The following is a 17,145-nucleotide window of genomic DNA, read 5'->3' as shown; positions in this document are numbered from 1 at the left end:
TTTTTTCAGTGAACACCTTAAAACATTAAGTTACTTTTTAAAAGGTGCACTCAGTAATTTTAGTGGTGTGGAACATTCTTACCCTACGACCATGCGCTATACGGACACATTTCGCTGTTGCGCACCATCTCCGTGTGTACATCAGCTTTATTTTTTGCTCGTGTGGGCCCTCTAGTGGCCAGGCCCCCTGGGCACATGCCCATAAAACCCTTTGGATGATCCACCCTTGCTCATGGGGGCAGCCATGTAGGATCACAAGACCAGCTGAATACTACTCGCTTAATCTCAGTAACTCCCTTTATAGACCTTTTTCACAGACTGTGATGATGCGTTTCCACCTTATTTAGCAGCGTACAGTACATCTCGAAAAAAAAATTATATAATACATTTTTTAAATATTGAGCGTACATTTTTTACACTATGCTTTGTGTTATATTACCCTGGAATTACTTAAATAAAAAAAAAAACTAATTTCCACAGCTGTGAGGGGGTTTCTATTACAGCTGCTGAGAGAGTGACAGTAAATTTGGCATCTTCTCCCATTTTACTGTCTTAATCCACCACTCTATATATTTTTCCTCTTCTGGAAAGTCATTAAAACTTAAGAGTGGATTTATTTATTTTGGTCTTGGAGCAAAATAAATTCACTCCCATTCACCGCTGTTGAAGTATCTCTCTTTTTGGTCAACTTTAGTTTTGGTAAATTTTACATTTACATATTTTATCATAAAAAATAAAATAAAAATTTATAGATATTTTATATTTATATAATATTTTTACTATTTTATGCAATAGTACAAAATTTCTTTCCTATTTTCTTCACTTTCACACATTATTTTAATGCTCTGATTAAACCCACGAGCCCTTATTTGTCATGAAGCAAAACCTTTAAATATCAGTCAGCCGATATTAGCCTTTCACCGATATATCGGTATCGGCGTATATTTTACCGATATGCGCCGATATGAAAACTTTCTTCAGAACAGATAATGCAGAAAACAATGCTTTAGAATTGGTGTCATAACGTAGTTTATCCAGCAGAGCACGCTCCGACTCCATTGTTTACAGAGCTGAACTGACCGTTGCTCTGCAGACAGGGTGGAGTTAAATGGTGCAGATTTGAACGGTCTCTTCTGGTAAAATTGCTAACTAGTTTGTGAAATATATACTGGAAAGTTAATAAAAAATGACCCCATCATTTTATATAACTAATATAACTTTAACACTGTCCCTGACAACTATGTCACTCATGTTTATCACATGTGTTTGCTGTTAGCCAGCTACATTTTGTCAGTGCAGTCAGTAACGTAGCAGATTGAAAGATAAACATCAGAGCATCTTTTTGCAGCTCAGCAGACAACGGTGCGTTAGTGGATTGTGTGTGGTGAGTGTTGATTTCATGCTTCGCTGTTACCTTGTTGGTGAGACAATGCTGGAAAGTAAATAAAGTCCATCTTTTACTCTCTGTGGCAACGAGCTTACAGCTAACTAGCTAACCACGTAGCTACTTTCATACCTTGTCAGCATGTAAACATGTATTCACCAAACTGTTTTGTTCAGGATTCACAGTTTGGTACCCCCTTCAACCGAACAATTCCAATCGTGTCATTTATAAAATGTAATATTTAAAAGTCTGGTTTTCCAGACATTAAAAGAGGATACGTAATAAAAGTAGATTTAATAAATAGTATATTTACCCTGTGTGAATAATAATACATAGGAACTGTATCTAAAATAAATGAGGGGTGATAAATACTAATACAACAGGCTGGAAAAATAGACATTTATTCATTTTAATATCCTTTATATACTGTATATATATTTTGAATGTGCTGAAACTTGACACCGGGCGATGCACCCTAAAAACGGCACCGTTAGAACGGTTTCATGCCGAAGAGCCACTTAAAAGTACATTTTTTTTCTCTCTCGTAAATGTAAATGAGTGTAAATGCCAACACCATCATATAGGTCGAAATGATTGATGCCTGTCAACCAAAACATGAGCTCATTGATGTCCCCGAGTCTGCTTTTTTATTCCATCAGTTACTCCTGGTCGGAGACTGCCGTATATATTTAGTTTATACGTAGGTTACGTCCTAAATAAGTTTGATGGTGCAACGGTCAAATATTTAGTAGAGCGTAAATTGTGACTTAGTGCCCATTTACGCCACAACTAGGCTAAGTTGTAACGTACGTATAGCTGGTGCAACCGGCCCCTGATGTTTATTTAGCTATTTATTTTATTTTTATTTATTCTTCATTTAAATGGTCAGCCACTGACTGATACTAAACAGTACTGATGTTTATTTAGCCATTTATTTTATATGAATTTATTCTTTATTTAAATGGTCAGCATTTGACTGATACTAAACATACAGTACTCATTTTTATTTTATTGTATTTATTTTATTTATTCTTTAAGTGGTCAGCAATTGACTTATAATAACAGTACTGATGTTTATTAAGCTATTTATTTTATTTTTATTTATAAATATATTTAAGAAAGCAGCCTTCTGAGTACCTTTGCATAGTCATATCGGTGCAAAATCAGTGCACAATCCACATAGAAAAGGTCTGTTTTCATTCCAGCTCAAAAATTAATTATATTGGCCACCATATCGGTAATCGGTGAATTTGCCCTTTATAAACTCAGTATCGGTCGGGCTCTACCTTTGAGATTTCGTTTCATCACTGTATCACTCCACAGAAATAGAGTAAGTGTGTGTCTCCTCCTCTTTGTCACTGCATGTCACTAACACAGCGTGTATGAATGAACCAGGAACATTTGCCATTATACGATCATTTAAAGTGAAACCGGAGTGCTTTGCATTCACTATCAAAGTTTATACTTGTTCGTATATATTTTCGCAGGAGTTTGCCGCGAGCCTCTGCTGAGAGCACGCACATCAGTGAGCTTCACGCGCTCTTCAGCTCGTTGACCTCCGCTGTGCGGCTCAGTGATGCTCGGACTCGGAGTTCAACTGAATGACACACAAACATGCCGTTCATGGCATTTATACAGTATATTCACATAAAGTTCCCTTATTTGGGCATTTAAAATGTGATTGGAATTTGAATGCCCAATAATCGCAGTTGTCTCAAATATCCAGGGTTAGATTAAACAACTGAGATCAAACGGTTATTTACTAATCGCAAAAGGCCTAGGCACTGGAAACTGAAAAGTACTGGGTTTGAACGATGCAGCTTCAGGTCACTTAGTGTCACTGTTAGCCAATGTAAGTCACTGCAACATTCTTAGTGCACACATTCAAAATTACTGAGTGCACCTTTAAGGAAATCCTGTTTAATAGGAGTTAAAAGGAACACATTTCAGATTTGGTGTCAATAAAGGGGTACTTGAGGGGGCTGTGGGGCTACATGAGGCAAAAAAAATAAATAAATTGGGAAACACTCTGTTAAACCAATACTAGGTTGCAACCCTTTTTGACCAATGAATTTCCAAGATTTTTCCATGCATTTCTGATTATCTGAATACAGATTTTGTTTAATTTTTTTTTTTATTCTTTTTGATTACATTTGCAAATGAAACATTTTGTGAACCGTTTAGACAAATTCATTATAAGATCTGACTCCAAAGGACAATTCACTGACAAATCATACATCACCATGGCTTGCGAGCAAGTTTTACTCTACAGAATAGCCTTATCTAGCACATTTAATATTTTAGAGCAGAGAAAAACTAGAACTAGATACATTCACTAGAGAAATTTCCATGGCTTTTGAGATTTTATTAATCAATGAATTTTCCATGCTTTGAAAACGATATTTTAAAACTCCCTGATATTTCCAGGTTTTCCATTAACATGGGAACTCTGCATTACTGATAAAAAAAATGACCAAAAAAATCCAGATATAGCTTGACTGCCATCTAAAGGCTATAGGCAGAACCTCAGAGAAAGCCTGTGGTGGTCATTACCTCTTGTAGGCGGAGTGGTCATTTTTGACGCTGCACTTCATGTTCTTCAGTTCGTCCAGCACTGCAAACATGTTGATGAACTTGCCCAGCGTGAGCAAATAAGCTTCAGACACAAAGTCCTTCCTCCGCTCAGCATGACAAAGACGACGTACTTCCCCGCAGAAACGATCAATTGCTGTCCTCTGAGAGAGTGAAGTAAACAAGAGAGAACATCAGAACTTCAGTGGCTCACACATCATCATTTATTCAACTCCACAAAATAGTGTCAGATACAAGCTATACCTGAAAATACATGAAGTTCATCAGTTTGGTGACTTCAGGCTCCAGCACCTCCACCGTCTTCTCATAGATCTCCACTCTGTTGGGCTGTTCGTTACATTTCACCTGAGAGAAGAGAGAGAGAGAGAGAGAGAGACAGAGACAGATAGAGAGGGTTAAAAGAGAAGAAAACTAAAAAGGATATGCTCTTCTTGAAACTACAAAAGGAAAAAGTAACAGCTTTTGGAGCACTACAGGAGAGTCTGTGACGTGAGGTGCCTGTGGTGTGATTTAGTTACCTGAGGAATGGCTCTTGAACAGCTCCTCCATGTATACAGCATCACAGCATACTCCTGTCCTTCTTCTAACATCTCATTCTGCAATACACAGCATGATTACAGCACTCTTTATGAAAATGAATGAACACTAAAGCAGCTGAATGCATACAGCCTTATTTTACATATAGTGGGGTCCAAATGTCTCAGACCAAAAAATAAAATAAAATAAGTAAAAACTGGGATTTTTTTATTTATTATTATTTAAATGTAGAAACACACGAAATTTGGGGATTCTAAAAAAAGTGTGTAAAACCAAGAAAAGTTACAATGTAAAATGAAGACTAAATATTTGTTACATTTAATATATTTAATAAAGTAATATGTTAATTCTTAAATTCATTCTGATGTATTGCTTTACTAATTAAATGTAATCAAACTTGTGATCATGTTAAACAAAAGGTCAGATTGGATTATTACAGCAAAAGGGGGGCATACCAAATAATGAAATTCTGAATCCCATGCTCATTTTTCAATTGAACTTTTCACTGATGATATAAGTTGTAATAAAAAGAATGCAAAAAGAATGCAAAAAGAAGCATTTTTTGCTTGTGGTCTCAGAGAAAAGTACGGAGGTGTCGAAATTAATTATTATGGCAATCAACATTATGGCACAAATGCTGTCTATTGACCTTAATTGTATTGATTCCAGAATATTCCTTTAATGGTGTACACACATTACATGGAGTCTACAGTACACCCATCACATACTGAATGTATTCCCAAATAACAGATTAACCCACTACCAATTATAAAAAGACACTGCAAAAGAAAAGCTCCCCTAGAGTATAAAGAAACACCAAAAACATCCTTTCATTCTCTCAGAGAAACACTGTGCCCTGATTGTGTGTGTGTGGCACTGGCACTACTTCCACACACACTAATTCCTCACTGATGCTAAACACTCCCTGACAGCTATAACCTCTCACTAATAAAGCACAAAGCGGATCACATTCAACACAGCTCCATTCAGTGTGGCCCACTCCGCTTGGCCAGGTTCTTAAAATCAGCACATAGACAATAAAGGCCTTTAATGGGCCCTCTTAAAATCATTCAAGCCACCGACAGACTCCTTTAGCGGGGCTTCCAGAGGGCTGGCACGATGGACTGGTTAGGTCAGATGGGGTCAGGTTTACACTCAACTTAGTAAATTAAAACAGAGCAGCTTGTGAAGATGGAGCGATTCACCTCACCTGTTTGTATGTGTCTCATCATAGGGAACTTATCTCGCATAAACAGACCATTGACTAAACAGCAAAAGGTCTGATCTGTTCTGGTCAAGAACTGCCCAGTCATATTCACCCTTGCAGGGGTGAGACTGAGCCTTGAGTGACATAGAAACTAGTGTGGAGATGATCAGTAAGTCTTACCATGCTGGAGTGGACGGTGGCCTGCTCGATGTAGCGGGCGATGCCTGTCACGAAGGCATTGCGGTCCTCAAAGTTAGTGTTGAAGTTGGGCTAAGGGTGACAAAATTATAAAGTATATCCAAGTATGTTGGGTTTATTGGGAGTTGTATTAGGTATATTAGCAGTCCATTGGGTATACTGCAATAGGAAGACATGAGTTGAGCATGTATTGTGCATCTGAGTATAAAGAGCTGATATGGGGCGAGATGTTACCTGGTAAATGAGAGAGGAGGGCAGAGGTTCGATGCAGGGCTGCTGATCTGGGAGTGGCAGCTCCTCCAGCAGGTCCACATTGGACAGAGCATCTTCCAGAGTCACTGTAGACGCCATGACTCTAGAGCAAGAGAGAAAACAAAGCTCATGAAATACATGTGACACACAAACAAAGCCACACTTTGGCTACGTTTGGAGTAACGTACTCCTCATACTACTTTCTCAGTATGCATGGAATATCCAGACGATCTACTACATTTTTGCTAAAATGTGCAGTAAGGAACAAAGCATGCTGGGAGGAATACTATTTAGACCTTATTTAAAGTAGCGCTTTATTTGATTTTTGACTGGAATGAAAACGAGGCAGCAAGGAATAGACTTAAAGTCTCTTCAAAGGCATGCACTATTTAATGCTGCATAAATCTAATTTTCCACATCTCATGTTTTCTTGAGGTTTTTGTCTACTGAAATTTCTTGTAAAGATCCCGTTAAAAAATCAAAGATGGCTTTGCTGTGAATAAGGTTCATATCACAATGCAATGCTTGACTTGACAATGAATGGTTGAAAACATATGAATCATGATTTATTTTAACTTTCTTTTTACTCATTATTTCATAAGACTGCCAGATGATTTTTTTAACTCCAAGACATTTTTAAAGCTTGTATTACAACTCAAAATAACCATTTTCATTTCCGAGATGACAACTGGACACCACTCGCTAAATGCATCATAATTAGGATTGTAATGTAGTGTGCTACTGTTTGTGACACTTATCGTTACATGTTGTGCACCATTTCAAATACTTTCTAAAACAGCCCGCAGTATACAGTATGCAGTAAGTAGTGTTTCCGATTCTAAACTACAGTACATTTAACAATAAAAAAAATTCTTGTCTGTTTCTTTCTTCTGCGCTAACATCTTTACAACTCCAGCCACTGAGAGAACTTGACAGTGCAATACTGCAGATATTGTTGACTTTTGTATGACAAATTGCATTTGTTCCTCATTTGTAAGTCACTTTGGATAAAAGCGTGTAAATGTAAACAAGCTTTAAAATTCAATCATTTAAAAGCATTCCAAAAAATTAATATCACAACTGTCTTTACAAAAACAAAACCATTACAAAAGCAACTCAAAATAAACCATCAGGATCTCATAAAACTATGAATACTGTCGAAACAAAAAGCAAGCAGTGGCTTCAAAGGTTGTGCACTTCTAAAGAAAAAAAAAAACTCAGTTCCTCCCGATCACTAAAGGAGTTTAAAAAAAACTCACCATCTCATCCAGGAGCTCTGTACAAAACATGCTGCCACTCTACATCGCTCTGATATCACAGATGATAAGCACGGTCACAAATAAAGAAAATGTTTGCTGAAACCATGGCAACAAGGCAAATGAAAGCGAGAGGCTGAATTGTTGAAATGCAAAAAAAAAAAAAAAAATCTACAAACAAGCATAAAGTTCTCTTCCTTACTGTGCCAACAGCAGCGCAAAGTTTTCACACCTCACAGCGTTGACTGTCAGAATGAAAGTGCCCTCCTACGAGAATAATTTGCATTTTTACTGCATGTTTTCTCTCTTCCCCTTTGTGGCAAAATCTAAGGCCAAACATTTGTTAATGCCTGACATATTCACTGCTGAGAAACAGTGGACATTGGAAGGAGAACAGATCAAATGATGAAAGATGACGCAGGGCTGAGGAAGTGGGGTCGGGCTGCTGAGGTCCTACTGCAGATAAACAAACGGAAACCTGAGTCAGAAAAACACTACAGGTCTCATTAGTTTGCTCTGGACATTTGAAGCACATACCTAGACATGGCAGATCCATATCTGATGATGGAGCACCGAAAGAGAGTTATGAGTGTGGGAGATAGACTGTGAGACAGGAAATAAACATAAGACAAACAGAGAAGGAAAGAGGATCAGGAAGTGATGGGCTGGAGGAAATAGGTTGAATGTGTAGAGGAGAGTCTGGGAGTGAAGTATCAAGAGGAACAGAATGTCTCTAGAAATTTTATATTTTTCTTATCAGACACATTCACACAGCTGGGGTTAACACCAACAGATGCTTCTGCAGAGTGCCTTTGACTGAGCAGCTGCACTTTTGAAGCACTGCAAATGACTGAATTTTTTCAACGTTATAACCCTTTCTAACATCTCAGATTCATGTGCAAAAACTAGCGATGGGAATCGTGAGGAAGTTAACTATTCCGGTTCTGGTTCTAATTCCTCTTAAATGGATAGTTCACCCAAAAATGAAAATTCTCTCATCATTTACTCACCCATATGCCATCCCAGATGACTTTCATCTGCTGAACTCAAATGAAGATTATTAGAAGAATTTCTCAGCTAGGGCTGCACAATTAATCGAATAACTAATCGCGATTACGATTACGGCTGCCACGATTATGTAATCGTGAAAACTGACGATTAAAGCGTTCGATTTAAGTCTGCTCCTTTTTCTTTTTACAACATGTTTTTGCAGCGGTTGAGTATTCTAACCAATAACTAACATGTCTGTTGAGCAATGAAACGGTAGTGGCCAATCAGAGCCACTTAGATTAGTCCTCCGTCCTATCTGTAATTACAACTGATCCTAATGCTAAAGTTTTAAACCGTCTGAATGCCCAGATGCTTGCTTTATGTTCTTGCTCTGTTCACGTGGCACACGAAAATTAATACTGAAGAAACATCACCTGACAATTGAAAAGAAGCTGTAGAACAAGAGCGAAAAGCACTTTGGAATTATTTTGGATTCATTGAATACTGCACCGCTCGCTTTGAACGTAGATGTTAAATACACTGCAAATGAGCAACATGACAAAACTAAAACGATCCCGTTCTAATCAAGGCATAGACACGGTGTAAATAATTGATTTATTATGCTGATTAGACAGCTTTATTTTTAATGAGAGCATCGCGAGAGTGCAGAACTTTGTGTGGAGCGTCATTGAGCTCGCGTCAAAATGCAGGTCTCAAACAGTGTAAACCTGCAGTGAGTGACAGCAGTCATTGTAACGGGAGAGTGTGTCACATTGCTCGATTTCTGTGTACAATTTATTCAAAATGTAATAACAGTTTTGTTTTGTCATGTTAATAAGTAGGCCAATGTGAATTTGATTTGTACAAAATAGCAATAAAGTAATTCAGCTTAACTGTTCTTAGTCTGTTTTGGAGGTGTAGCCAACAGAATAGTATATGTACGCATGAATAGCATATTTCAGGAATCACCGTCATTGTTATCGCGTCTGCTCTAATAAGACCCATTTGCCACAGCACTGGTATTGGTAGATTTAACATTTTCACGAATCGCACAAACTCCGATCGCAAATGACTGTTTAATTTCCAAAGTGCAACCACTGAGGCCAAAAATTATCTAACGATGATCTTACATGAACAAGATCACCACTGAAGACCTAACGGGATGAATGGTCCCACCTCGCCACCAAAGGGCTTACTGAACACAATAAGTGACTTGGTCAATTTAAATCGGCTGTTAATAAGTTTGAATATTGAATATGCCATATTATTTACAGTATGTGGACTAATAATTTAAGCAGTATTTCAGCAATAATTTATTTTATACCATAGATATCAATTTAAAATAATTTTTATTTGCCTTACCTTAAACATTATTACAATATAAAATACAATATAATGCTTAAAAGATGCTTAAAAGAAACTGGAGCGCAGCTCATATCCACCATTGAAATCTGCTACTCTGAAGAACCACACGGTTGCTTGCTTTGTGATGTCACGGTAATTTAATATTTTTATCAACATTAATGATCGCAATTACAATATCAAGGGCAATAATTGACAATTATGATTTTTACTATAACCGTGCAGCCCTTTTCTCAGCTCTTTTGGTCCATACAATGCAAGTGAATGGGTGCCAAAATTTGAGCATAAAAGTAATCCATAAGACTCCAGTGGTTAAATCAATGTCTTCAGTAGAGATATGACAGGTCTGGGTGAGACCACACCTATCATATCGCTTCTGAAGACACTGATTTTTTTTTTCTTTTTTTTTTTTTTCACCCAATTCGGAATGCCCAATTCCCAGTGCGCTTTTAAGTCCTCGTGGTGACGTAGTGATTCGCCTCAGTCCGGGTGGCGGAGGATGAATCCCATTTGCCTCCGCGTCTGAGACCATCAACCCACGCATCTTATGTGGCTTGTTGAGCGCGTTGCCACGGAGACACAGCGCATGTGGAGGCTTCACGCCATCCACCGCGGCATCCGCGCCCAACCGAGAACAAACCACATTATAGCGACCACGAGGAGGCTACCCCATGTGACTACCCACCCTAGCAACCGGGCCAATTTGGTTGCTTAGGAGACCTGGCTGGAGTCACTCAGCACACCCTAGGATTCAAACTAGCGAACTCCAGGGGTGATAGCCAGCGTCTTTTACCACTGAGCTACCCAGGCCCCCTCTGAAGACAATGATTTAACCAAAAGATCAATATTTAAGTCCTTTTTTATTATAAATTCTGCTTCTTCTTGTGTTTTTGGTGATTTCCATTCTTCATGCATATTGCCCCTACTGGGCAAGGAGAAGAATTTCTAGCAAAAAAGTCTATCTGATTTTCACCCACACCTACCATATCACTTCTGAAGATATGGATTAAAACACTAGAGTCATATGGAATACTTTTATGATGCCTTTATGTGCTTTCTGAAGCATAAAAATTTTGCCAACCATTCAATTAAATTTTATGGACCTACAGAGCAGAAGCATTCTTCTAAAAATCTTAATTTGTGTTCCACAGAAGAAAGAAAGTCAAACACATATGGGATGGTATGAGGGTGAGTAAATGATGATAGAACTTTCATTTCTGGGTGAACTAACCCTTTAATGATTCCGATTCTAATGATTCTTTTAGTACTTTTCAGAAAGAAATATTTGGAAATAAGAAAAACAAGTCTTAATGGATCTGTTACAAAATGATGGGATCATTTCATATTTAACAGAACATATTCTTGCAAATCGTGTGTTAACACAGACCTTAACAAAGACTGGTCACATGGTATTTTTTGCTCTGTAGATTCAAAAGAACCGGTTCAAAAGAGTCATTCTTCGGGAATCAGACTACCCTGGTCATGCTGTAAATTTTGCACTGCTGATTCAATAGCGGTGTTGCAGTGAAGCAGGCAATTTTCCAAACATAGGATGGCAGGGGAAGAGTCATTAATAAGGAAAGTGATACCTGACTGGATGATTCAGTAATATTCATCAAGAAAGCGCTACCTGATTGGTTGGAAAAACTATAACCCAACCCTAACCCTACCCCTAAACCTCACCCTAACAAAACAAGGGCTACGTTCACACAGTCAGTGTTTGGCATTGACACAAGAATTTACTCAAAGGTGTGAGACTTGAAATGTCCTGTTCATACAACAGCTTACAGTAGCAGTTCAAATGCTGTCTGTATGAATGAACAACCGAAGTCAGCGGCTTTGAATGCTTTTGGCTCGTGCCCGCAAGCAGCTCCGGTGGAAGACAATGGCAGGATCTTCAGATTAAAGGGACAGTTCACCCAAAAATGAAAATTCTCTCATCATTTACTCACCCTCATGATATCCCAGGTGTGTATGTCTTTCTTTTTTCACCAGAACACATTTGAAGAAAAATAGAAAAATATCTTAGCTCGGTAGGTCCTCTGATACCTCTATCTCATGGCAACGCGAATACGTCACACGAGAGACAGCTTGGACTCCACCCTCTCGCCAAGCCTAAAGGAAGCGATGGTTTATAGTTAAAAACTACTTAAATATTGATCTTTTTCGCACTAAAAGTGATCGTATTGCTTTAGAAGACTTTAATTAAATCGCTGGAGTCTATCGATGACATTTATGCTGACTGACTGTGATTTTTGGAGCTTCAAAAGAGAAATCTCTATTCACTTGCATTTTAAGGACCTACTGAGCTAAGATATGTTTCTACTTTTTCTTCAAATGTGTTCTGGTGAAGAAAGTTATACACACCTGGGATATCATGAGGGTGATTAAAAAATGAGAGAATTAAAATTTTTGGGTAAACCCTTTAAGTGAGTTCACACAAACATTCTCATGGCAAATTTCTGCGGGCGAAGATGGCATGGGCGGACGTTGATCAAAAATAGTGCAAAACATAACTGTCAAACAGCCTTTTTTAATGCTTCACTTTATACTCACTGAGACTTAAGTTAAAAAGAGTTAACTCTAAAATGCTCTGCTAAAATGATATCCTTGTTCATTGTTAATATTCAGTGTAGCTCTTTACGAAGCACTGCCCACACGGAGGTCACCACCAAACCAAGCAACTTCCTATTGGCCAATGTGGCGATTTCTCATGTAAAAGTTCACTAAACTTTACGACCGAGCAGATTCCCATTGAGATGACTGTATTTTGCCAGCGGAATTTTGCTGTGCAAAGGTATGTGTGACCACCTGAAACCACCCAGAATACCATTGCAACCATATACCAACGCCCTAGCAACCACCCACAACACCCTAGCGTCGTTGTGGCGAGTTTCGCATAGGCAAGCACAAATGGAAAAAATCTAGTTTTTCTTTATTTATGGACAAAGCTACTGTAAATGCACTTGTAAGTAGAGGTCGACCGATAGTGGATTTTGCAGATACCAACAACTAAGGTGGTGGAAAAGGCAGATTACAGAGTAATCGGCAGATAGTTTTTAAAATTAATTAATAGAATGTTAAATACATTTCTTAGTCTTTCCTTACTATGATCGTCAGTCTCCTCCAGTGCCGGCCACAGAGGAACACAAACACAAAACAAGAATTTTTTTTAAAAACCAAATAACAATCGGCATTGATTTTTGCCAATAACAGCACAGATTAATCGGTAAAGCTAATACATCGGTCTATCTCTACTTGTAATATTTTGCACTATCAACTGTTCAACTGTTTTAAAGACTGAATCTGCAATAGTGATAACTGCTCACAAACTTTTTTGCTACATAACTGTATTCCTCCAGAAGAAATCAGACACTCTATCCTGCACAACTGTGACCTCACACTGTTTCTAGTCCTACACCAGGTAGGGTGGAGACAACGTATTGTGTGTGCATGACTTAAAAAGTAATGAAAACACTTAGGCTACTCTATTCTCTATGTCACAAAAAACTTGATACACAACTCTGTGAGAAAAATATCACCGGAATCTTACATACTCCCTCCATCACAAACAACCGGGTCAGACATTCCCTGTCACTCTCTGCAAAACCGCCTATCTGCCCCAGTCTAGCATCTGCTAAATAAAACAAAGTACAGGCTTATAAAGAGATAGTTCACTTAAAAATGACAATACCGATTGACCAAATCTTTTTTTCTGTTTTCCGTGGAACACAAGGAGATGTAAGGTATAATGTTACCATTCACTTTCAATGTGTAGGGGGAAAAAAATGCACTGAAAGTGAATGCCGACTGAGATTGTCCTTACATAACATTCTGCCAAACATCACCTTTTGTGTTCCACAGAAGAAGAAAATCATGAGTTTGGAACAACATGAGAGAGAGTAAACAACGACAGAATTTTTATACTTGTGTGAACAATCCCTTTAACTTATCAGACCATGCCATATATGACATAACCTCTACTACAGCTGCAGACCTTGTGAGAGAAACAGCAGGATGACTTATATTTCAGAGTTGCAGCAAAGAAACTTTAAGACAGCACTAAAACTTCTCCAAAATGGATCTGTTTTTGCACCACATCAGGCTGACTTTGCAGATTGGTCTCTGAAATCTTCACATCTTCACACTTACCTTCAGCGTGGAGGCACAGTCACACCTTCCTCTCATGGCAACAATTGCAGCAGTGACACGTGCAACCGGTGTTAATGTGCCATCTCTTCAAATACACAAAACATTTGTCACTATCACCTTACAAACACATAACACTCTGCACTATGGAGAAATGCATTAGCTGACATTGCATGTGCCGTGAGTTGATTGAACATTCTATCATTCTATCTATCTGAACATACAGCAAAGTGAAGTTCTTGTTTTCCTGTCACCAACTGTGGGGTTGCATCGTTCAAGCCCAGCTCGCTGTAGATCGGCTGAATCATGAAGCCCATTCAGGTTCAGAGGAACAAGCATCTTCCGAAATCAGCATTATCAGCATTTCAAAAGGGTGTGGGCTACATGAATGTCCTCCTGCCTGAACTTTTAACAATCCAACAGACCTCCAGCCAGTGAAGAGAGACAACTGTGGCTGTTGTCTGTATTTTCAGTCCTCTGACCACACAAGCAGCAGATTAAAGACAAGGAGCGAGGGACAAATGACATCAAGCAGGATTTACAGACACAGACTAAGCCCAGTTCAGGACTTTTAAGGACTTTCAGGGATTTAAAATGGAATGGCAACCCTGACTGAACAGATTAAGCCAGGTAGTTTAGTCTTAATCTGTAGTCAGGAAACAAACCAACAGTGTTTCCAGATGACAAACTGAAAAGTTGAACTGTGATGTAACTAACTAAATTGGTTGGTTTGATTAGAGGTTGCTCAACCGGAGTGAAACCCATGCAAAATCTGTCACTATTTTCCATTTTAATCTTAAAATGCCACTTGGAAAAAAAAGAAAAAAAAAGATATATATATATATATTATTATTATTATTATTATTATTATACATTTTTAAGTGGCAAAAAAAAAATTATTAGACATGTGCAATTATAATATAGATCATTCTATAATGGACTGTATTAGTCTTATACTTGAACGAACTCAAATTCTTTAAAATAATTCTTAAAAATAAATAAGCAGATAGACAAAGAGTAAATTAAGAATGTGAGTTGTCTGAATTAAAAAATAAACGACAGATAGACAGACAGACAGACAACATCAAAATAAAACTATATAATTGCCGTTTGGGGCCAAAATATCATGCCCTTCAATAGCATACACAAGACTTTAACAGTCCAAACAGTAAATCTCTATTTGCGTGTATTAATTTTAGTTACTCACACGCAGTCGCGCGCACAGGCCCACCTCACTCACGACGTGAAACTTCAAACAACTCAAAGGAATTCAATCGGACAATACCTTCCCTTATCCTTCTATCCTCCACTTACTAAAAACATTGCATTTAGGACAAAACCATCCGAAAAGCTATGCCTAAAAAACTAACCAGACTGAAACTGGTTGAAAAAAGACAACACCCAGAATGAAAGTAAGTCAAGGCTGCGCTCTACCCACCCTTACTTGAGTTTTCCAGGACAAACTATCCGCTCCAACTATTCACACATGCATTTTTGGAGGCTATTTCGAGGTTTGAGGAGGCTGACGGGATGACGTGAACTCCCAAACGCCGTTTTCAGTGTTTAATCTGCGCCGGTTTGGAGTGGTTGAGGAAGTATACGGAGGAATCCTGCTCGCTGTGAATGTTGTCGCAGGCGCAGAGCTCAGACTGGAGTTCCTGTTGCGCTCTACAGGGAAATTCAACAGGAAACTCCAGCGCCGCGATACAGTACACCGCCAGCAGGGGGCGTTCAGGATCAGAGTCACTCAGGAATGGAATTCCCTCCCTAAGGAAGTAGTAGTGCAAGCCACGAGTGCAGGAGTAGGCTTTGGAAATGTGCTTCAGTTGGATTTGTCATGTGTAACCAGATGTGAACTGTAAAAACAGATGAGTTATCTGAAGTGTGAGAGACATAATCACTCTGGACCCCACTCACCATGCCCAATACCTTTTTGAATTGTTGCCTTCTGGCAGGCGCTACAGAGCCTGAGCACCAGAACCGTCTGGCACAGGAAGTTTTTCTCGTGAATGGTTAAAACTGCCCCATTGAGCAATAATTAATGTGCAATACACAGCTTAGTCTATTTATATTTATCCAACATACCATACCTCTTCTGCCATTATATTCCCTTGCTTCTGTATATAACAGATTTGTATATTGTACATACAGTAATGTGCAAAAGTTTTAGGCATTTGTGAAACATGTTGCATAGTGAGAATGTCTTCAAAAATAATGCCATAAATAGTTTATCAATTAATGTCATACAAAGTCCAGTAAACATAAAAAAAGCTAAATTAATATTGTGACCAAATTTGCCTTAACAGCACCAATTCTCCTAGGTATACCTGGACACAGTTTTTCTTGGTTGTTGGCAGATAGGATGTTCAAAACTTCTTGGAGAAGTCACCAAAGTCCTTCTATTTTGGCTGTCTTAACTGCTTCTGTCTCTTTATGTAATCCCAGACTGACTCGATGTTCAGTGGGGTGGGTCTGTGGGGGCCATGCCATCTGTTGCAGGGCTCCCTGTTCTTCCATTCTATTTGCAAAAAGGAACATTTGGGAGTCTAAAATGTATATTTCCTAATGACACACTAAAGCTGAAGATAAAAAATACAAATAAAAAAAATCTTAAGACAAATGTTTGTGAAACATCTTATGTGCCTAAGGCTTTTGCACAGTATATATATATAAACTCCTCTCACTTTCAACTGCTTTTATTTTCAGCAAACTTAACATGTGTTAATATTTGTGAACATAAAGATTCAACAACTAAGACATAAACTGAACAAGTTTCTCAGACATGTGACTAACAGAAATGGAATGTGTCCCTGAACAAATGGGGGGGGGGGTCAAAGGTAACAGTCAGTATCTGGTGCGACCACCAGCTGCATTAAATTACTGCAGTGCATCTCCTCCTCATGGACTGCACCAGATTTGCTGTGAGATGTTACCCCACTCTTCCACCAAGGCACTTGCAAGTTCCCAGACATTTCTGGGGAGAATGGCCCTAGCCCTCACCCTCCGATCCAACAGGTCCCAGACGTGCTCAATGGGATTGAGATCCGGGCTCTTCGCTGGCCATGGCAGAACACTGACATTTCTGTCTTGCAGGAAATCATGCACAGAATGAGCAGTATGGCTGGTGGCATTGTTATGCTGGAGGGTCATGTCAGGATGAGCCTGCAGGAAGGGTACCACATGAGGGAGGATGTCTTCCCTGTAACGCACAGTGCTGA

General features: G+C 38.7%; 1 protein-coding gene across 4 annotated transcripts in view; it reads right to left on the bottom strand.

Annotated features, from left to right (window-relative positions):
* The window catches only part of LOC127448842 (cytoplasmic FMR1-interacting protein 1 homolog), a 66,203-nt gene extending 50,617 nt beyond the window's left edge, over nucleotides 1-15,586 (bottom strand). The window contains exons 1-6 of one of the 4 annotated variants that reach the window (XM_051711680.1): nucleotides 15,366-15,586; nucleotides 6,153-6,273; nucleotides 5,901-5,990; nucleotides 4,495-4,572; nucleotides 4,220-4,321; nucleotides 3,938-4,119 (exon numbers count right to left, since the gene is read on the bottom strand). In XM_051711680.1, the coding sequence (XP_051567640.1) occupies nucleotides 3,938-4,119; nucleotides 4,220-4,321; nucleotides 4,495-4,572; nucleotides 5,901-5,990; nucleotides 6,153-6,269 (569 nt within the window). In that variant the 5' untranslated portion in view covers nucleotides 6,270-6,273; nucleotides 15,366-15,586. Of the gene's footprint in view, nucleotides 1-3,937; nucleotides 4,120-4,219; nucleotides 4,322-4,494; nucleotides 4,573-5,900; nucleotides 5,991-6,152; nucleotides 6,274-7,429; nucleotides 7,457-7,628; nucleotides 7,784-15,365 lie in introns of those variants that run through there. The other 3 variants (XM_051711681.1, XM_051711683.1, XM_051711682.1) reach the window with 3 other exon arrangements.
* Between the last annotated feature and the right edge of the window lie 1,559 nt (nucleotides 15,587-17,145).

This window comes from Myxocyprinus asiaticus, chromosome 12 (genome assembly GCF_019703515.2).
Source record: "Myxocyprinus asiaticus isolate MX2 ecotype Aquarium Trade chromosome 12, UBuf_Myxa_2, whole genome shotgun sequence".
NCBI classification, from domain to species: Eukaryota; Metazoa; Chordata; class Actinopteri; order Cypriniformes; family Catostomidae; genus Myxocyprinus; species Myxocyprinus asiaticus.
Note: the sequence above shows the minus strand (reverse complement) of the source record. Positions and strands in the feature narration are given on the sequence as shown.